Genomic DNA, 22,418 nt, shown 5'->3' with positions numbered 1-22,418 from the left:
TAGGAAAATTTCTCATTTCATATTTTAATAGTTTTTCCTGCTCTAAAAGGACAATTATTTAATCAAAAATAGATTGTAAAGAGATTTTGTTTTTAACTGATAAATTTAAATGATAAATTTTGAAATAATAATACAGATATGGTCTGCCTAATCTGCTTAGCCAAAAAAAAAAGTAAAATATAAGGTTGAAATGGGATAAAAAATTAGAGAGATATTTTTAACTAGTAAATTTTTTCACCACATTTATGTGTTTCTCTATTATTCATTTTGTAATTTCTTTGAATTAAAGTTCAAATAAAAGTGTAAAAATAGCAAATGTAAATTATGACGTAAGTGTGAGGAAAACTAGAATGTGATTTAAAGGAAACTTATTTACAAAAATATATACCTATATAGATTGTCCCCTTCTGAGTTCAGTTCGAGTCCATATAATCTCTCTTTTTTAAAAATTAGAGGATAAGACTGGGCAAGAGAAAACAAATGCTTTTTGCATATAATTAAAGAATAAGAGATAAGAAATGATTACAAAATGATAACTTAGGGACATTAATAGAATTATTCGGCCATGGAGTATTAAGTAACTATTTCAAAATAGTCAAAATGTGATTCCCTGACCCAGTATAATCATTCAAATGTTCAAATGAGTTGGGATTATAATTCTATAATTAAATGGGACAAACCACAATATCGATGCCTACCTACAGATATTTTGGAATAAATTGTTTTTAGAATCACATCATTTACAAATAACAGTCAACTTTTTTTTTTCTTGTTCAGTCATGTCTGACTTTTTTCAAGACCTACAAACAGCTTCTTCCGTATCTAAAGACCCACTGAATTCTATTAATTGCTAACCCTGGCCAAAACAATCCAGGAGCCTGGGACTCCACACACCTTCAAGATCATAAAAAGGAAATCCTGGAGTCCACTCTTGGCAGGAGCCCTAAAACATGGTGTCCTTACACTGGCCATGTAAGAGTTCCTGTCTACCCAGGGACCAGCTCTGGCCCTGGCATCTTTCTACCTTTACCCTTACTTCCAAACCCCTACAATACACCTTTTTTTTTTTTTTTTTTTTTTTTATCAATCTAGGTTTTCGGGTCTGTAAATTCCTTTACAGGGACTCTGCGTCATCACTAGACTGCATTGAACTATGTATCCTTGCACCAAACCCAAAGGGGTTCCCCTTCCCTAACTCTCATCAAATCTTCCTGACTCCAGATCTGAATCTCTATCTCCTCTGCCACTTAGTTGTTGACAAATATGTAGAATATATTTATACTTTAAATTGCATTGAATGTCATTTCTCCAAAATTAGACATTTATTAACTCCTACTTGAATTGAGATGGCAAAATCTTATTGGGCTGATTTTCATTATATCCCAAACAAACAGATTCACCAAGAAAACAAAAGCACTACAACTGCATAAGAATATCATCCACAATATCCCTAAAAAGTTGACAGTGAGCTTCCAGCTAGAGACATTAATTGTTGGGGTCCATATTGCCTTCTAAAGCAGTTATGTTTTTTGTTGCTCTATCCATGATGGAGAATCTGTTATTTCCTTTAATGAACACAGATCAAGTAATAGAATCTTTTCATGTAAAACTAAGGGCTGAAGTATAGACGTCAATGATAACTATTTTCTGTTCTATATCATGGCTATTCCTGTAGCTGAAACCTATGGATTTTAAGAAGATATTCAATTCACTGATTTGTTGATGAGTGTGCTAGTATTTGGGCAATACTCAGATTAAAATTCAATAATTAATTCACGAGGATGTTATCCGATCTGAATTGTTGATTTTTAAGAAATCACATTGGAACAGTCATTTCAATTCTTGTTTCTAGGCAGAGAAATAATGATTCAAAAATATGATTGAAATGTATTGTCTAGAAAAGATTGTGAAAAGGTTGTGAACTGGAATCTCTTTGTAGAAAGATGGTGTTGGGAAGGTAAAGCTGTGTGACCTGCTTTGTTTTTCAAGCCTCTCTTGTCTCTTGATTGTGCAGGTTGTTCTAACAAAATGAACATGATAAAAAGACTATTGAGAGCAGATTCTATCTTGCAAAAAGCATCTGAAACCTGGACTTTAGAACTCTTCTGATTTCAGTTAAAGAAGATATTACTAGTTAGTGAGACTAAAGCATGACACATCCTGAGTCTATTCCCCACTGAGCTCAAGTTATGTGGTTAGGGTTAGCACCAAAAAAAAAACCCTTCAGCTAATTTGCACATTGAACTGAAAAATCTTTGCCTAAAATCTTTGAGTAATTACAGTTTACCAGGGAGTTGTCATGGTATTAGGAAAGGTTAACGTTGTTATGAATTCCTTGGAAGTTCCAGCATGAGTAATAAATAGTTCCTGCATATTTCCCATAAGAAAATCCAAAGATGAATAATTAAGAATTCATATGTGTTCAATAGAACAAAATATACTAGATATCTCAGAAGTTTCACTTTAAAAAAATTCTCATCATTCTAAAGATAGAAGACTAGATCCAAGGAATGTCAAAACCCAGTGTGCCTGGATTTCAACAAGTATTTCAAAAAGTTTCTCACAAGATCTTTGTGGCCTAGGAGAAAAATGTGGACTGTATTAAAGAAAAATTTGGTAGATTAGGAGTAGTTTCACTGGGTGGATTTAAACAACACCAATTTTCCTGGAGGGTAAAGGGTAGCTTTACCTCCAGGGCTTTCTCTATCCAACACTTTACACTGATAATCAGGATGAAGTAATAGATCTAATACTTATTAGCAGAATTGTCAATGGAATGGGATTGATAGAGGATACAGAAGAAATAAATCAAAGAACTGAGATTCCAATGGATCTTTATAGATTAGAACAAGGAGATAGTGCTAACAAGGAATATCTCAAAGGGGACAAATTAAAATACTGGAATTATATTTTTAAAAAGCAGCTGCATATGTATACAATGGGGCAAAACAGTTTTTCATAAAAATTCTCAAAGACCAAGAAATATTTGTTAGTGGGACATAAGTTTAATATGATGAGGGTATCAAAAGGGATTATATGATCTTTGCAGCAAAAGTGACGGGCCTTATTCTATCTTCATAATTCCACATTATTATGTTTAGGTAGGACACTGGAAAAGTGCAGTCCAGAGGAACTAAAAGAGTCATTAGAAATCAAACACGATTTATATCATAGGACAGTCTGGTAATTAAGTAGGGGTGTCTAGTTTTCAAAAAAGACAATTTAAAAGATGCCAGGAATCGAGAAAGAGCTATCAATCTTTCAATCCTTTCCGTGTCCTGGGCCAGGTGAGGTTTCCCGTGATGTCGTCAAAAAACTAGGGAATTTCTTCAACTTCATTCTTTAACTCAGAACCATTAGCCCTGGCTGCACATTATAGAAAGCTGTAATTTAGCTCACTATAAGAAAACATCCCAAACTATCAGAGCTGTTCAATATACAGTGGGCTGATTTACTTGGGGAGTAACTTTTCAATCACATCAAATTTTCTACTTTTTTGGAGGGATTCTGCAGACAGGATTTGTTAATTCTGACAAAGATAAACTAGATTCACTTTGATCATCAATGCTAAGATATTATTATGATGGCATCTTCAATGCCATACATTGACATTTTTATATATTGATGGAATGTAGTATATTTTTTCAGACGTGACATACATTTCCAGATATTGATATTCCAGGTTATCCTGCCATCAGTGACAAAAATGTTAGCTTGCCTAACAAAAAAATCAGAACATATTTTTAAAAATGTGCTCTTTCACATGCTTCCAGATCTATGGTATTTCTGTTATTATAATTATTTTGCTGAATAAAGGGAAATCAATGAAATAATCAAGTAGTTTAACTAACTTCTTTATCATTTAAGAAATGTTCAAAATTGCAGTATCCTTGGATTACTCTTTTTCTTCTATTATTACCTAGCTAGGGTTGGAGTTTTGCTGTTGGTCCCTATACCCACAAAGAACATTTCAACTCCTAAAAAAAGACAAAAATACATTTTAAAGTACACTAAGTTCTGAAAATCACTTCCAGTAAAATTAGTATGAAAGACACTTTTACTAAAATAAAATATCAGAAATTACAGTATCTATTGTTGTATAACAAATGGTCAGTAGAATGATTTTACAGAGGCCTGAGGAGAATTACATGATGATGCTCAGAGAAATAAACAGAATTAGGAGATCATCATGCATGGCAACAAGAAGAATATATGATGATCAATTCTGATAGATGTGCCTATTTCCAACCATGAGATGATTCAGATCCATTCCAATAATCTTGTGATGAAGAGAGCCATCTACACCCAGAAAGAGGACTGTGTAAACTGAGAATGGACCACAACATATCATTTTCACTCTTTCTGTTGTTTGCTTGTATTTTGTTTCCTTTGTCAATTATGTTTTTCCTTTTTCAATTGATTTTTCTTGTGCAGCAAGATATTTATATAAATATGTATACATATATTGGAATTAACACATATTTTAACATATTTAACATGTATTGGATTACCTGCCATCTACGGAAAATGATGAAAAGAAGAAAGGGAAAATTTGGAACACAAGATTTTGCAAGGATCAATGTTGAAAAATTACTCATGCATATGGTCTATAAATAAGAAGCTTTAATAAAAATCTGTAAAAAAGGAAAATTTAACATCACTTTTCCATACCTGTTCCTGGGAACTTTTATCAAAAATGTCCTGGCTTCCATCTGGTGGTCCTTTACATTTCAATTCTCGTTTCAAGTCTAAGTAATATTTAAGTGAAAATTTATTTTATTTAGAATTATTTTTCTTATATGAATGAAATCCTCTCCTTATTAACAGTAATGGCAGTTGTGACAGACAATGATTTTATCTATTGTAATCTATGTTCAGATAAGTCATAAAATATCAGAAATTTCTACCTTATTAATTAATTAATTTGATTATTTTGCTATTTCAGTCTACTGCTAGATTTTAAGCTTTTTGTGAGATGCTCATTTTAAAACCTTTCAGTTTTGTAAGTAATTTTTAAAAAAGCATCACTGGTCTAATTCTGCAATTATTAATTCAATGTTATTAACATGTAAAATTCCCCTCAACTTATATAAATTAACATTCATGAAAAACCAAGCTATTTACAGAGATATTGATAATGCATCTCAGAAAATAAAATTTAAAACATTGAATATCATTTATTTTATGATAAAAATTAGTTTATCATACATCAGTCCAAAACATCTTAACAAATTTTGTACTACCATAAACTATATAAAGTTAGGCTTAGTATATATCGGTCTACTCGGCACTAAGAAACTGAAGGAGGGTTAGAACGTTGACAATGGAAACAAATGCTTCCATAACAGCATGAAACAGATTTAATTAGTAATATAACCATTTTAACTAACTTGCTTATTAATATTTTTGCTCATAAAACTAGGCTAAAAAAGTCATTAATTTTCCTCTTTCTAAATACATAATAGACAAATTGCCTGATACATTTCTACCCTTATTGTTTTGTTTTATTTCCTTCATTCATGGATGCACCATTTTCTGATTGGGGAAGACAGTGTTTCAGTGACTATGGACAGGTGGACAGGAGAGACTGATAGCATATGTGCTGCTAGAAGTGACCCATATTTCTTCCTATGTGTATACTCTGTGTGGGCGCCATTGCAATCTGACAGTTCAGTGATGATGTTATTTTTTTTTTTACCTCAGAAAATTAATGAAGTAGACAATATATAACTCATACTCATTGGATAGGAGAAGTCACCTTCTGTCCATCAGTTTCTAGAATATCTGGAACAATGAACTCATTTGATCCATAGTTCCCTTTATGAAAAGTTCGGAAAAACAAAAGGGTATTGTATCTAATTTGAATAAGCCTTACAATGGATGACAGTGTCTTGTACATAATAGTAGGTACTTTGTAACTTTAGTCTATCGTGTTTTTGTTTTTGTTTTTTGCTGAGGCAATGGAGGTGACTTGCCCAGGGTTGCACAGCTAGGAAGTTGAAGTGTCTGAGACAGATTTGAACTCAGGTCCTCCTGGCTTCAGAGCTAGTGCTCTATCCACTATACCAACAAGCTGCCCCAGTTGATCATGTGTATAATGAATATGCCTTTAAAAGAAACCAACAAATTGAGATATTGGGAAATAATTATCAAACAGACTAGTAAACTCCAGAAAAACTTTATGGAGTTTGCACATGACAAAGTTTCTGAAAAGGGAGATTTCACCAGATGGCCTGAAAGGACACAGGGCAGGACAATATGTAGGAAAATGATGAAAATAGTTTGGATGAAAAAGAGGGAACACAAACAGGACGAAGTAGGGCTGTAAAGGTGAGAGTCTTCCTGTCCAGGGCTTTAGGGGCCCCCATTTCTGCATCTGCTAAATTATTAGTGGCAAGTGATTTCCCTCTCCCCTTCCCCAGTTATGTGAAAACTTTTGTTTTTCAGTTTGTATTTTCCGTTCACCTCATTTTAACATTCTTAAACTATTGTTACTAGACTCTAAGGTTCAGCAAAGTAGGCCAACAAAGAACTCTCAAGGACATCTGGAGCTCCTCCTATTCAGTGTGAAAGGAAAGGAGTCTTTGGTTGCTCTCTCCCCACCCTGGTTCCAAAACAGCATCTTCCCCTATCTATTTCTCACTTCCTATTGCCTGCTCTTTTTTTCACCCTTTCTCACTTACTAACATTTATTGACATTATGCTAGAGTACAAAAGTCTGAACAGAAACGGAATAATCTAGCAACTTCTGAAGGTTTTTAAAAATGAATTTTTATGACAAGTATCTTCAGGTTACACTTTACAGGAAGTAAATAAATTAAAGACTTCAGCATCTGGGGGTGAGAGACATCAATGAAGTTAGAGAGGCAGGCCTTCAATGAGGAAGGTTTCAGCCCAAGTTCCACCTCTGAAACACACTGGTTGTGTGACTATGAACAAACTTTCAGTGCTCTAGGCAATTCTCTGAGGCTTTGTTTCAATGAAGTTTAAGGTCTAGTCTCTATCACCAAAAAACAAATAAATAAAGAAATAAATGATGTGACATGACCTCATATCATAGAAGTTGTCATCTGTATAACTAACCAATTCAGCTGAAAAGTAACTCATTCAGTTTGCTAAAACTAAGCACATTGCAAAGGCTAGAGGAATATTAGCAGAGACACTTCCTAGAGCCAATTAGTCACTCCACATCATGTATAGCTTATTTCTTTGTCCATTAACCTCTTGCCTTCAACAATATTGATTATAGTACTGTGAGTAGCAGTGGGACAACATGCAATTTCTTATCTTCTATCTATTTGATGATACTTTACTCCAGCCCCAACATTCTATCCCCTATTTTTCCAGCTCTCACATACATTATATTTTTGGTTGCTGAGGCAATTGGGGTTAAGTGATACTCAACTAGGAAGTGTTAAGTGCATGAAAATAAGATTTGAACACAGGTCATCCTGAATTCAGGGCTGGTGCTCTATCCACTGCCTAACCTATCTGCCCCTTCTTTTTCCTTTTTTAATTGAAACCCCACTTTCTACACAATATAAACTTACCTTCATGTTGTCCCAAAGAAATAACGTCTTGTATATTTTGACTTGTAGATGCAAATATATGTTCTGAAGATCTTTCCAGGACACTTTCAAAGGAACACTGATAAAATGAAAACATCAACAAAATTGTTAACAAGTCCACTGATTAAAGTACTCCTGAATGTTTTCTACAATTAAATTGTGAAGAATTTCCACCTAGAGAGAAGGATCTATAGAAAACACAATATTTTTACAACATTTTCTTCAAAAGAACCATTTCATGCTTACACTTTTCATGATTATTTTCTATCTTTTTTTTTTTCTTTAGAGGAGATAACTCTGAGTTTTCATACAGAAATGGTTGAACTTGTAAGGAAGGATAAAATTCTAACTCAGGATATCATTATGATTGTCATTACATAATACATAAAATAATATTTTTCACATGCTACATACATGTGAGAAGAAAATGTTTTTGTACATAATCCCTCTTAAATAGTGGCCTATTTAATAGAGGCCTAAGCTTGGAATCAGGAAGATTGCTCTTTATGAATTAAATTCTGGCCTCAGACACTAGCTGTATGCCCCTGGACAATTCATTGAATCTCATTTGTCTCAATTCCTTACTAAGAAGGAAATGCCAAACTATTTCTATTCCTTTGACAAGAAAATACTAAATGTGCTCTTGAAGAGCCAGACACAAATAAAATGATTAAATGACAACAAAGCCTTGGCCAGTCCAATTTGATCTATGTTTGACCTATCTATCCATCTATCCATTCATTTATCAATCTATCTATCTATATATGTATGTATGTCTGAAATGTGTATATGTATCTAAAAACATATACACACTGATATATATTATACACTTATTCCAATATATATACATGTCTACTATAAATATATATATATATAGAATTATATATATATATACATTAATACAAAAATACATACAAAGAAAAACAAACAAAAGACAAAATGTTTTAAAAAGTATATAAAAAAGATGAGAATATGTCTTATATAAATTTGACAGTGGCATTTCTCTAATCATCACAGAAACAGAAAATTTAACTTAACCACAATGCAGATCTATTATACTATATAATTCATTGTTACTAGTTGGGTATTCAATATCCAACTCTACCCCTCTCTCATACTTAGATTAGGAGTTTTTCTCTTGGTTTAATTTCTTGTTCTCATGCTTGATGTTTTTTTTTTTTTTCCTTGATTTTGCTGATGCAATTGGGGTTAAGTGACTTGCCTAGGGTCACACAGCTAAAATGTGTTAAATATCTGAGATCACATTTGACTTCAGGGCTGGTGCTCTATCCACTGTTCCACCTAGCTGCCCCTCTGCTTGATTGCTTTAATTCACTTAAGGACCCTCCAAATCATGAGGTTGTTTTTTATTTTTTTATTTTTTATATATTTTTTTAATTTCTCAAGTGGTATCTGATACAAAAAACTGTCTCCTTTCTTCATTTTACATACATTCGTAAGCACAGGCATATTTGTTTTCTTGTTTTCATATTTTATGCTTCTATCTTTGGTTATTTCCAACATAAAGCTGAGAGCTAATCCATTTAACTGTTCTTGTTGCAAAAGAGACTGTGCTGTAATTCAGATTTCTGACACTCATTTGCCAGAAGAAATGGAAACCATCTGACTTTTCTCAAATTCCTAAAATTTAAGCAATCTATGAGATAATTCCATTGAAATGTTTCCCGACAACACATTAAAAAGTTGTCAGCTTGTAATCATATAAGCCCCCCAAAACTTTGCAACTTCTTCATTTCTATTTATGATACTTATATTTTACAGGTACTTAGCCTTTAAAAAACTCAGTTATGGCCTTTGCTCTCTGCAACCCAATAATGGATACATACTGCTGAATCTTTCTCTAAAATGAACAAGTTATTGTTTAACATTTCATATTTCCACAACCACCCATTTTGTTTTATTTTATCATCTTGCACCCTACTGAAATGACTTTTTGGCCTATAATGTATATCTGTTCCAGGTAATCTTTCAGTCTGATTTCAATGTTTTTTAAAAATATGTTTCAATATGTTATTATACTCTATATGAAAAGACAGTGACTCCCAAGACTCTCTCTTTTATAGAAAATAATTTATGTTCCCATTACAGGTCCTCTATTATAGCTAAATGTCAAGACTTACATTACTTGGAAACATCCCTATCTTTTGCCTATCCTCTCTCCTAGAAGTTTTCCTCCTTCTTTTCTGCCAATCAAGTTTTGAACTTATTATTAAGGCCTAAGTATTACCTCTTGTCTTTCCTGATTAAGCACAATTAATTATGTCATTTCTTTTGTATTGGACTCAGCAGTAGTATGTACAATTTGAAAAGAAAAAATATAGCTATATATAATATGTACACACTGGGGCAAAATTGTTTTTCTTAGAATGTCTTGTGACAAAGACCTACACGTATTAGTTATTGTGCTATAAGTTTAAAACGATGTGACTTTCAAAAAGGCAAAAGTAGGACAGCATTCTTACTGAGACAAGATAGGCTTATACCCTGTCTTGGTAAAATCACATATTTATTACGGTACTTAGGACAATGGAAATTTGCAAGTTATCGGACCCTTAAAGACTTTAGAAGTCATCCATGACTTCTACTCAATAGAAAAAATACATATTTAAAACAGAAGTCTTATACTATGTGTGTGTGTGTGTGTGTGTGTGTGTGTGAGGTGTGTGTGTTATAGGTCTCTTTTAGTTTTGTAAACTTATGGAACACTATTCAAAGAAATATTTTTAAGTTTATAAAATAAAAAACACAAGTTTATATAGGAAATGGATTAAAAATTAGAAAATCATTCATCCATTCCAATTGCTACCACCACAAATTTATGATATATAACTGGACCCTTAAGGGAACCCTATGATACCTTCCTTATCAAGTGACTATCCCAATCCCCACAGCAGCTCTTCCACAACTTTTCATCCTCTCTCAAATTTTCCATGGTTTCTTTCTTGCCCACACTTTGAAATGAGAAATTTGCTTCAAATTTTACTAAAAAAAATGAGGCTGTTTGAAATGAGCTCCCTCACCTCTTCTCTTCCACATCTCCTATCTCTCAGATGCCTTCTGCCAATATCTCCTTCATTCCTACCTTGCATGATGAAGTGGGCTTACTCCTTACCAAGCTTGAGCTTTAAAACTTATTCAGGTGACCCTGTGCCATCCCATCTCCTCCAACAGATTTCCCCCCTCACTCATGCCAACTCTATTATTTATTTTTAATTTCTGTAATCTATTCCATATCCCTTACAAACATGTCCATTTTGCCAACATGCTGAAAATCCTCTCTAGACATTTTAATCCCTGTTATCATCCTTTCTTTTTTTTTTTTTGTAGTGCCCTAAACCACAACCGTATTGTACTGCCTTTTTACTGCAAGCAGCCAGAAATGTAAGCAAGTAACAGACAGAATGGAAGTAGACTTTTCAAAATGTCTTAAAACAAGGGACCATGAAATTGGAACCCAATGTTTACAAAATAAAGAAATATGGGTCACAAACCCCACAATACCTACCAAAAATATGGACATGTGAACAAAAATCGTGGTTAGAGCACTGAAGCTGCATTCACAAAGATCTGAGTTCAATTTCAATTTCTCTCTCAAACATTTACTAGCTGTGTGACCCTGCAGTAATCCTAATTAACAGCTATTTGTTTCAGTTTCCTCATTTGTCAAATGGTAATGATAATAGTATTTACATCTGAGGATTGTTGTGTGAATCAAATGTAATGTGCTGAGTATAATATCTACCATGGGAAAAGTACTATATAAATATTTATTATTTATCAATGATATATAACCCATTACTAATCCAACAAATTTACTAAGGAAAAAAAAACATCATTAAGTCATATTTTTATATGTAAGTTACTCTACTAGATTCAATGGGAGAGTCTAAAAAAAACCCAGATTTTTTTTGCCCAAGGAAAAATGTGGTATTAATAGACCTCAAAAGAGGGGGAGAGCTTGCTTCCATAGAGGAAGAGATAAAATAGTATAAAGGAAGACAAAACTACAGTTTACAAAGGCAACAGGTAAATGGTGGAGAAATACATTTTGAGAAGAAACTCTAAAGTCTTGAAGATTAGAAAATACAAGGCATAGGCAGAGAACAAAATTTCTATAGTACTTAGAATTTCTTTAGGCAAGTAGTGAAAGGTAAGGTCAATAAGTACACTACAATAAACTCTACTAATAATAATGACTTATTTTTTGGTGAGGCAATTGGGTTTAAGTGACTTGCCCAAGGTTACACAGCTATTACATGATAAGTGTCTGATATTACATTTGAATCAGGTCCTCCTTGTTGCAAAACCACTGCCCTTACCACTTATCCAACTAGTTGATCCTATTAACTTAAATATTTAAAATTAAAACCTATAATAAAACAATAAGATTTTTGATCCACCATGCAGGATACATTTTATCAAACATAATAAGTACTGCAGACTAAAATCAATAAGTCTGATTATATAGAGATCTGTGTAACAAACAAACAAATAAACAAACAAACAAAAACGTGCTTTTGAAACTAAAAGAATAGAAAAAGGTTGGAAAATATTTCAAATCTCTATATAAACTAAGTTAGATAATAACAATATGTAAGATATACATTCAACTCTCAATATGCATATATTTTAACTTTTGCAAATTCAAGTATTTGTGAGATTAAGTCAGTAACCTCATGTTCACTTTCATGATAACAACCTGCATGCAAAGTAGAGATGAAAAATGAAAGCCACAATGCTGCAAATTTGTGGAGCAGCTGATATTTATTATTCCCTTCATTAGTCTTATTCATCTTATTTTTATAGATTAAAGAAGTCTGTGCATTCCATTGCCTATGAAAATTTACATGTCTGGACTTAAAACTCAAAGATCTATTATAATTATGCTCCCAAAATCTAATGCAACACTCAAGGGGTCCTCTAAATAAGAACATTACAGAAATATATCTCATTACAACAAAGAATATTGAAGAAAGTAGATTAGGACACATTGAAATGAGATTTCTTTTTTTTTTTTAAGACAAATTCTAAACACAGACTGTATAAATAATACCTTAATAAAACTGTAATCAATCTTAGTGTCACAAGATTACATAACTTAGAAAAAAATCCTTTTTAAGCAGTTATTATATAAATATATGCCTATACATGTGTATGTATATATATATATATATGTGTGTGTGTGTGTGTGTGTGTGTGTGTGTGTGTGTGTGTGTGTCAGACACAGTGTACAATGGTGTGAATATGAATACAAGTAAAAGGAAAGGCAGCCTTCCCCTCAAGGAGCTTAAATTCTAATGAGTAAAAGGAAGCTGGAAAAAGGTCAAAGACAAAGGCTTCATCTGGGAACATGTCAGAAAATTACTTCAACAGTATTTCTAGGTTAGAAATAATATGGTCAATCATTCCTAGGTAAAGATGAACTTTGGTTTGGTGGTCATTGGAATTGAATGCCCTCTTTCCCATTTCCCATATATTCTATGTATAGTTTGACTTTCAAATCATTTTCTAACAATGTGACTTTCATGACAGCTGAAGATTGACTGTATCTGACACATATCTTTTAATCTCTAAATCTAGCAAAATAGCTCAAAATGAAGAAATGACAATAAAAATATCATTAACTTCATGAAAAATGTTCCAGTTTCCCACCACTGAAAGAAACTTAAAAATCAACATGTTTATTTTATCACCTTAAGAAGGTGAAAAATTAAAAAGAATAGAGAATTCTGGGAAGATGGAGGAGCAAGTTGGTAAATTTGAAGCTCTCCAGATTTTCCCCACAAATAGAACAAATTTGTGCCTCAGGGCCAACACTGGTGATAGATCAAGATAACTTGGGGCAGGACAGGGCTTCTGATACAATCCAAAAAGCCCCAAGATTGAGGAGTAACTTGTCTGATGTGCAAACACCTCCAGGCAAACTACACAGAAACATCAAGTGGGGAGCCTCTCAGCTAGCTGGATATGGCTGGAGTCTCGGCAGAAACTTTCACTCCACCCCACTCTTTGTCAAATTCGGGTTTGAGTCTAGGAAGACAGAGTGAATCCTGGATGACTGGGAATTCCAGGCTCCACTGTGCTGCAGAGAGAAGGCCCTGGGTAGGAAGAAATCAGCACTTGGTGAAGGTGGAGCTCTTGATTTGGAATTCCTGATCAGAGTGGAGATCTCAAGGGAAGCTTGAGGCACCATCCTCCAATCCTATGATTAGAGATGTTTATACTTCTTATTAAAAAAAAATGAGCCAGCAAAGTAGACTCCCACCATTAAATCATATTATGGGAATAGAGAAAACCAGAATTCATCTTCAGAGGAGGACATTTTAGTAACAAAAAGCTTCTTCTACCTCAAAGAGTAATGTGAAATGGCCCCCTGCCCAGAGAGAATTTATGGAGGAATTAAAAAAAGAATTCAAACATCAAATGAGAGACATAGAGGAAAAAACTTTAAAAAATAAAAATAAAAAGCCAAACAATGAAAACAAGACGATTATGAAAAAAAAGTTAGCCAACTAGCAAAGGAGGGACAGAGTCTCAAAGATGAAATTTGAAAATGAGAATTGGATAAAGGGAAGCCAGTGAAGCTATGAGAAACCAAGAAATAACAAAATAGATTATAAAGAATGAGAAAATAGAAGAAGATAAAACATCCTATATGAAAACTGAAAGATGTGAAGAGCAGATCAAGAAAAGAAAATATAGGAATAAGCTCACTGTTATAACTTTTTGACAAAAAAATGGACCTTGACACAATAATGCACGAATACAGTCCTGGAGTGATAGGACATGAAGGGAAAAATAGAAATAGAAAAAATCCCCTGATCACCACCACAAAAGATTCTTTTTGGAAAATAAACAGGAATATTCTAGTCAAATAGTGAAATCCCCAGATCAAAAAGAAAATTTTGCAAAAAGCAAAAAAAAAAAAAAAAATCAAAACATTGGAGCTGTTACAATTAGCATTGTGCAAGACTTATCAGCACCTACAATAGAAGACTACAGGTCTACAGGTCCTGGAATCAATCTATCCACAACAGGAAAAAAAAATAAAAAGCTATTCCTATGGCCAAAAATATCACATCCAACAAAATTATCTATAATTTTGAATGATAAAAAATGAATATTAAATGAACTTGCAAATTTTCAGGACTTTCTTTCAACCAAACCTGAACTTAACAGAAAATTTAACATATAAGGGACAATATTAAAGAGCAATTTTGAAGAATTCCGCATAGAGAAACTGTTTAAATATCAAAATATTGTTTGGTTTTCCCTGGAAATGTATACTATGCTTTTAAGATTTACATCAACAGTAAGGTAGCTCAAAGGAAAGACTGGTAGAGTTAAGATAAAAATAGTAATTATGTAATAGAAAGAAAGCATAGAAGAAGAATACAAGCAAGCATTAGAGAGAGGGAAGACTCAGTTCTGAAAACCTACTCACATCAGGAATGGGTTCAACACTACATATATAATATGAAAAGTATAGCACTCTCCAAAACTCTATAAAGAAGTAAGGGTAGTGGGGTGGGCAGATGGGGAAGCAAAGGGTGAGGAAAGAAGACAAGGGAGGGATCCTGGAGTGGGGAGAGGTTAAGTAATAACAAGACAAGTTATAAAACAGAATTTAATTAGAATCAGTAGGGATAGGAAAGTCGTGTGTGTGTGTGTGTGTGTGTGTGTGTGTGTGTGTGTGTGTGTCTATATATGTCTACATAAATATATATTTTCTTAATTGTAGCTTTCTTGAGGGTGAGAGGGTAGATGAAAGGAAAGAGTATTGTAAATAAGTTATACGGCAGAGAAAACAATTTACAAAGAAGTAAAGAAAAAATGGATATTCATGAACTTAATTTCTTCTAATAAATATATACTTTCTTTATCTGGTAATTTGTTGATGTATATTTTGAATTCTCCTTGAATTTTTGAAGGGCACATGACAATGTTATCTTTTGCTTTGTTTTATTTTGTTTTGTATTCCTTTTCTGTTTTTATTTTTTTTACTTTTTTTTCAAATAAAATAAATTTTACAAATAAACAAAATGTCATAGAAAAACAAAAAAAAATTACAAATAGTGGGAAATTCTAATATACCACTAGGAGAACTATAATTGGTCCAGGTGTTTTAGAAAACAATATGTAAGAATCAAAATACTATTTTTTTATTCCATTGTTAAGAATTCATCCTAAAAAGAGCAAGGACAGGAAAAATAAGAACTATGTGTACAGAAATATTCATAGGTGCTCTATTTGTAATAAAAAATCAGGAGCAACCGGTGCAACCAACTTTTAGAGAAAATTAGTATTATTATGGAATGAATCACAGATATGGAGCAAGAAGAGACCTCTAGGAACATCATAATATTATTTATTTTAGAGTGTAAGTCATGGGATTTGAAGCCTGGTTCTCCACTCCAAATCTAAGACTCTTTTCAGTGCATAGTTAAATACAAAGGTAACAAGAAAATATGGAGACTGATAGAGAAATATTAGCAGAATGTAAATTTCATAAAAGTTGGTTTCAGTTAGTTATTCAGAAGAAAAAAAAAAACACAACAAAACTTAGAGGTGGGGAAACTTGAAAGTCTGATGCAGAAAAAAAGCTTCTTTGCTTTAAAATAATTTGGGTCCTGTTAACTCCATTTGGATCTTTGGTATTAAATAACTAAAGAGATTGTATGGTATGTTTACAATATCTTTTAACAAAACAAAGCACTGTCTAAACTGAAATATGAGTAGAAAAAAAATCAATAAAGAAACTTTACCTCCATATCAAAACTGAATTCGTTATCTGTGATTAGCTGGAGAATTTTCCATTCTGGTATGTCAGAGTATCTTTCAAAAAGAAACCAAAAATTAGTTCTTTTATTTCCAGAAGTCAATCATGAACAAGAAAACTTTTTAGTTGTTGCAAGGTTCTTTGTTACCCAATGATATGTTACAAAGGATGATTGAATAGAAGATATAATCAACTATTCCTATTCCAAGATTCATTTTGGTAGAGAAGAAAATATTAGTTTAGAAGCTATCAGGGGCTCTTTCCTCCAGAATAATCTCACTTAATTTTTACACTTTTCTAAAGTTGATAAACAAACACAATGGGACATTATAAATTCCCAAATTATTAAAACCTTGGAAATCTATTTGTAATAGCATGTCACTGTTCTCTGTACCTTCCCTTCTAAATTATGACAATTACCCTCAACAGGTTTCAGCTCTAGATATGAGTTGTATTTGTTGTTCAATCATTTCAGTAGTGTCTTATTCTTTGATCCCATTTGGCATTTGATTGGCATAGGTACTAAAGTGGTTTGCCATTTCTTTCCTCAATTCTTTCACAGATGGAGAAACTCAGGAAAACAGGATTAAGTGAGACTTGCCTGGAATCATAACCAAATAAGTATCTGATCTAGATTAGAACTCAGATGACCCTTCTTGATTCCAAACCCAGGACACAGTGCCCACTGCTTTGCCTAGTTGTCCTTTAGATATGTGAATATATCATGCGTTCCAGTCTCAGTAAGTCTTTATTGTAAAAGTAAATGTTTATCTTCCTTGCTAGAAAAAGTTTTTATGATCCCTGTGGTAATCTACTTTCAAAGAGTTTCAACTCCAGATTTTTCAATTCACTTGCGCTGGAGGGAGAGAGTGGTTGAGTTCAGAATTCAAGTTGGGGTACATTATTTGTCATTGATTAATGTAGGGAAATTTCAGAGAGAAAATAATGCAGATGAGCAACTGTTATGGGAAAAATTTCTGGGGCACTCTTGCTCAATATAACAAAGGGGGGACTTGAATCCAATTTATCTTTATTCCCTGTTCACTAGCACAAAACCATTCTCTTCTCAGCTCCTTAGGATGTGTTAGCACGATCTTTCTTTCTCTTTCCTTCTTCCTTTCCTTCTTCCTTTCCTTCCTTTCCTTTCCTTCCTTCCTTCCTTTCCTTTCTCCTTTCCTTTCCTTTCCTTCTTCCTTTCCTTTCCTTTCCTTTCCTTTCCTTTCCTTTCCTTTCCCTTTCCTTTCTTCCTTTCCTTCCTTCCTTTTCCTTTCTTTTCTTCTTTCCTTTTTTTCCTTTTCCTTCTTTCCTTTCCTTTTCCTTTCCTTTCCTTCCTTTCCTTCCTTTCCTTCTTCCTTTCTTCCCTTTCTTCCTTTCCTTTCTTTTTTCCTTCCTTTCCTTTCTTTCCTTTCTTTCCTTCTTCCTTTCTTTCTTTCTTTCTTCCTTCCTTCCTTTCCTTTCCTTTCCTTTCCTTTCCTTTCCCTTTCCTTTCCTTTCCTTTCCTTTTTTCCTTTCCTTTCTCTTTCCTTCCTTTCTTTCCTTCTTTCCTTTCTTTCTTTCTTTTCCTTTCCTTTTCCTTTTTCCTTTCTTTCCTTTTTTCCTTTCCTTTTCCTTTCCTTTCCTTTTTTCCTTTTCCTTTCCTTTCTTTCCTTTCCTTTTTCTTTCTTTCCTTTCTTTCCTTTCCTTTCCTTTCCTTTCCTTTCCTTTCCTTTCCTTTCCTTCCTTTCCTTCCTTTCCTTTCCTTTCCTTTCTTTCCTTTCCTTTCCTTTCCTTTCCTTTCCTTTCCTTTCTTCCTTTCCTTTCCTTTCCTTTCCTTTTCCTTTCTTTCCTTTCCTTTCCTTCCTCTTTCCTTCCTTCCTTCCTTCCTTCCTTCTTCCTTCTCCTTCCTTCCTATCCTTCCTTCCTTCCTTCCTCTTCATTCCTTTTGCTCTGATACTTTGATACACATGAGCAATCTCCCTTCCTTTCTTCTTAAACTTGAGAACTGACTGCTTATTTGGTCCTGTTTTTTAACATTCTTCTTCCCTTTCTCATTTTTCAGTTGTATTTCATCTCCTTTTCCTCCTCTTTATAGCCTTCACCTTGTCTTCTTTCTTATGTCTTTTCCATCTCCTCAAATCCTCTTTGGGCTCACTTTCTTTTCTTCCTTTAGTTGGAATCTATCTTCTTCAACTCAGCTTCTCAATTTTCACTTCAACTAACTCTACTTTTTACTTAAACTTCTCAAGGCCTCCTGAATTTTTTTTATTAACTTCCAAATTTTTATTTTTCTTTCCAGATTCTTAGGGCTTCAAAATCATGTTCCTATTTGCTTCCCCTTAAATTCACATCTAAAAGAGGAATAATATAATACCATTAACAGGAATAATGTAAATGCTGCAACATGTCCATCAACCATAATCCCATAGAAAAAGAGATCAATTTCTTGGGACTATCTTGTTAGCATATCTAAAAGACTGACTCAATTATCTCTTTAGGTATCCTGCAACTACTCCCATAGATACAATGTACATGAGAGTTTGTTCTTACCTAGGCCCCCCCCTTGTTCCCTTCCTAACTCTGTTCTAATGGGCTCTTTTCTCTACATCAAGGACTTACTTCCCTCTGACTTTAAAAAGCCATGTCACTTGAAACATCTTGCTTAATCATATATGATTTAGCCCCTAAGCTATTTCACATTAATCAATGCCATCCTATGGGGCTGTGAAAATATCTCAGTTGAATTTGTCATATTAGGAAATGCTCTGGGTGCTTTATAGTTCTAATACTTCATTTTTTAAATAAATATAGGAAGAAAGGTTCCAAATGTTCAGCTTCTTGGGATCAGGGGACTCTTCCCACCAATCTCCCGAGACAATCACTCCCAACTTTGCCTCTTTTCTCTTCACCTTCCTCCTTATTTAAGAGAAAAAAATTATCATTTCTTGGAATACTTCATTCTACTTGATCATCTAGAAAGTGGAAAGGTGTTTTTCCAGAATTTTCACTTTCTTTTATATTAAGAGTAACTCTTAACACTGACAGCAACAAAGAGCACAGAATCTGTAGGACACTGCAAAATAACATTCTGTGCTGTGGGAAAATGAGCTCACTAAAAGTGAGATACTTAGCAATCTCTGTTTTAGTCATTCCTGTTAATGACCTTTACAACTAATCCTTTGCCATATCTGTTTGCCTTTGTAGGAGCTCCAGAGAAGTGCGTTTTCAAAAGGTTTACTACTTCTCAAGATACAATGCCAACTTGCCCACATCTCTCTAATTGGAAAGAAGAATATTCCTGCCAAAGTCTCAAAGTAAAAATTAGCTCTCTACCATAGTTGTCTACAAGAGTTCCAAGCAGAAACTACACACCAGACGCTTCCCTCTTCTCTACCATTGCTTCTCTCCTTGCTGAGAAATCTCCAATACCATTTCTTGTCTTAATTTAGGATCCTGGTCCCAGTGACTAACCCCCAGCCCCTGTTGATAACTCCTTGATCTGAGCACTTAGGTAAAACTTCTGCAAGTAGAAGATGATACATATTTGCATTGCAGATGTGATTTAAAAGCCCCCTTCCAGGTGGCTAACATGTGGTGTGGCCATATGGAACAGAGCTGGTTCATTCTTCATTCATCGAATACTATTTCTTAATAGTTCTATTAGGGTTTTGTGGATAGGAAGTAGGAAGGGGGTAAAAATACAGTGGATTCAACTTCTTCCTTTGTCACATAATGATTTCATGAACCCAAACTAGTCACTTAATCCTTCAGCTTCCTCAGTCAACTATCTATACACAAAACAGTTAATAATCTGATAAATAAGCTTGCATAAACACATGCACACACATACACATAGTGTACATATATGTGTGTGTATATATACACACATATATGCAATATATGCATAAACATATATACACACATAATAATGTACATATATATATATATGTGCAAATGCACATGTACCTAGTAGGTGTCCAGTAAACCTAATTTGTTGAAAGTTAATTAAGCAAAAACATGAATTAATATGATAGTATAAAAATTCTATAGCATAGTATAGCATAGTATAGTATAGTAGTATAAAAATTTTGGATTCATGACAGTCTGCTTTGTCTGAATTGAAAAAACCTATTGAAAACTGGACCAAGAAGATTAATCAAAAGCTACAAAGCCTACCTGCTTGTAGAATCTTCTGAAGAACTTTCTTCTGCTATTGTAGAAAAAAGTAAAATACAATTAAAACTTAATATATAAAAATTAATATAAAAGGCATAATTTTAAAGCTATTCTACAATGTATTTTTGAGCAACGCCAATATGATTCAAAGGGAATTGTGATATAGATAAATGTCTTTAAGTAGAATGAGGTGGGTAGAAAGAGGTGGTCTTAAAATATGAGTTATCTGTGAGTGATCTGGTTACATTAATTGCTTCGCACTTTCAGAGCACCATATCTCTAAGCAAATACCATAAATAAAAAGAACAATCTGCTCTAACATGAATAATTTGGGCTTTTTTATGTAAGTAGATTGCAAAGACGATATTGAGAAAGATCGACTTTCTTACCACAGTCCTCACAGATAAAATGTTTGGAAATATAGTACTGCCACATTCAGCATGACATGGCAGAATATTCCCTTTTATAAATCAGAGAAATCCACAGACATTCAGTTTAGCATAACATAACATATTTCTATCTCTTCTCCATGGGCAAGAGATCCAAAACAATGTAACCTGTCTAAAGCTCTATAATCCCTGGAAGAAAGGGGTTAATAAGTAGAAAACCAATGTATTTTTTCTATTCAAGTCTTCTTGGGAAGGGAAACTAAAAATAAAAACAAAAGTAATGATTTACAATGCACATCTATTATTTCTTCTGATCTTTGACTGCAAAATATAGTTTAAAAATATTTTACTGGGCAATAAAATAAGAAATTCTTTTTTTTTTTTTTACTACGAACCATGACATGAGTCTAAGGGAAAGAACTAAGAGATAACTATTTCTCCATTTCACTAGGTATATTATTTTGTTATTTAATTCATAAATCATTCTCCAAAATTGACTTTCTCCAAAACATTGAAAATGATGCTGCCAGATTGCTTTTGAACTAATTATGTCCAAAGGAATATGAGATTTCATTTGTATGGAAATCACAGTGATAAAAATTAGCTTCACTGATAAACAGGGAATTTCTCTGCAAATGATATTCTTTTAATTTAATAGTTTTTATTTACCAGATATATGCATGGGGAATTTCACAACATTGACAATTGCGAAACCGTTTTTTCTAATTTTTCCCCTCGTTCCCCCCCACCCCAAAGATGGCAGGTTGGTCAATACATGTTCGATATCTTAAAGTAGAAATTTATACATATACACACACACACACACACACACACACACACACACACACACACACACGACCAAAAGGTTGTTTTGCAGTCCAAAAAGAATCGGACTTTGAAACAGTGTACAATTAGCCTGTGAAGGAAATATAAAATGCAGGCGGACAAAATTAGAGGGATTGGGAATTCTATGTAGTGGTTCTTATGCTGGGTGTAGCTGGTTCAGTTCATTATTGCTCTATTGGAAGTGATTTGGTTCATCTTATTGTTGAAAATGGCCATATCCATCAGAATTGATCATCATATAGTATTGTTGTGCAAGTATACAACGATCTTCTGGTCCTACTCATTTCACTCAGCATCAGGTCATGTAAATCTCTCCAGGCTTTTCTGAAATCATCCTGCTAGTCATTTCTTACACAGCAATCATATTCCATAATATTCATATACCACAATTTATTCAGCCCTTCTCTAATCAATGGGCATCCGCATCCCTTTCCCTTCTTTAAGATCTCTTTGGGATATAAGACCAGAAGTAAAACTGCTGGGTGAAAGGGGATGCACAGTTTGATAACTTTTTGAGCATAGTTGAAAATTGCTCTCCAGAATGGCTGGATGCATTCACAATTCTAGCAACAATGTGTCAGTGTCCCTGTTTTCCCACATCCCCTTCAACATTCTGCATTATCTTTCCCTGTCATTCTAGCCAATTAGAGATGTGTAGTGGTA

At 33.5% G+C, this 22,418-nt stretch overlaps 1 protein-coding gene across 2 annotated transcripts in view; it reads right to left on the bottom strand.

Annotated features, from left to right (window-relative positions):
- LOC141544623 (uncharacterized) overlaps nt 1-22,418 on the bottom strand; it is a 112,158-nt gene that overhangs the window by 5,669 nt on the left and 84,071 nt on the right. The window contains exons 9-12 of one of the 2 annotated variants that reach the window (XM_074271015.1): nt 20,521-20,554; nt 16,355-16,424; nt 7,551-7,647; nt 4,672-4,748 (exon numbers count right to left, since the gene is read on the bottom strand). In XM_074271015.1, coding sequence (XP_074127116.1) covers nt 4,672-4,748; nt 7,551-7,647; nt 16,355-16,424; nt 20,521-20,554 — 278 coding nt within the window. The remainder of the gene's footprint in view (nt 1-4,671; nt 4,749-7,550; nt 7,648-16,354; nt 16,425-20,520; nt 20,555-22,418) is intronic. The other variant, XM_074271016.1, reaches the window with a different exon arrangement.

This window comes from Sminthopsis crassicaudata, chromosome 5, assembly GCF_048593235.1.
Source record: "Sminthopsis crassicaudata isolate SCR6 chromosome 5, ASM4859323v1, whole genome shotgun sequence".
NCBI lineage: Eukaryota > Metazoa > Chordata > Mammalia > Dasyuromorphia > Dasyuridae > Sminthopsis > Sminthopsis crassicaudata.
This window is presented reverse-complemented; position numbering and strand designations above follow the sequence as displayed.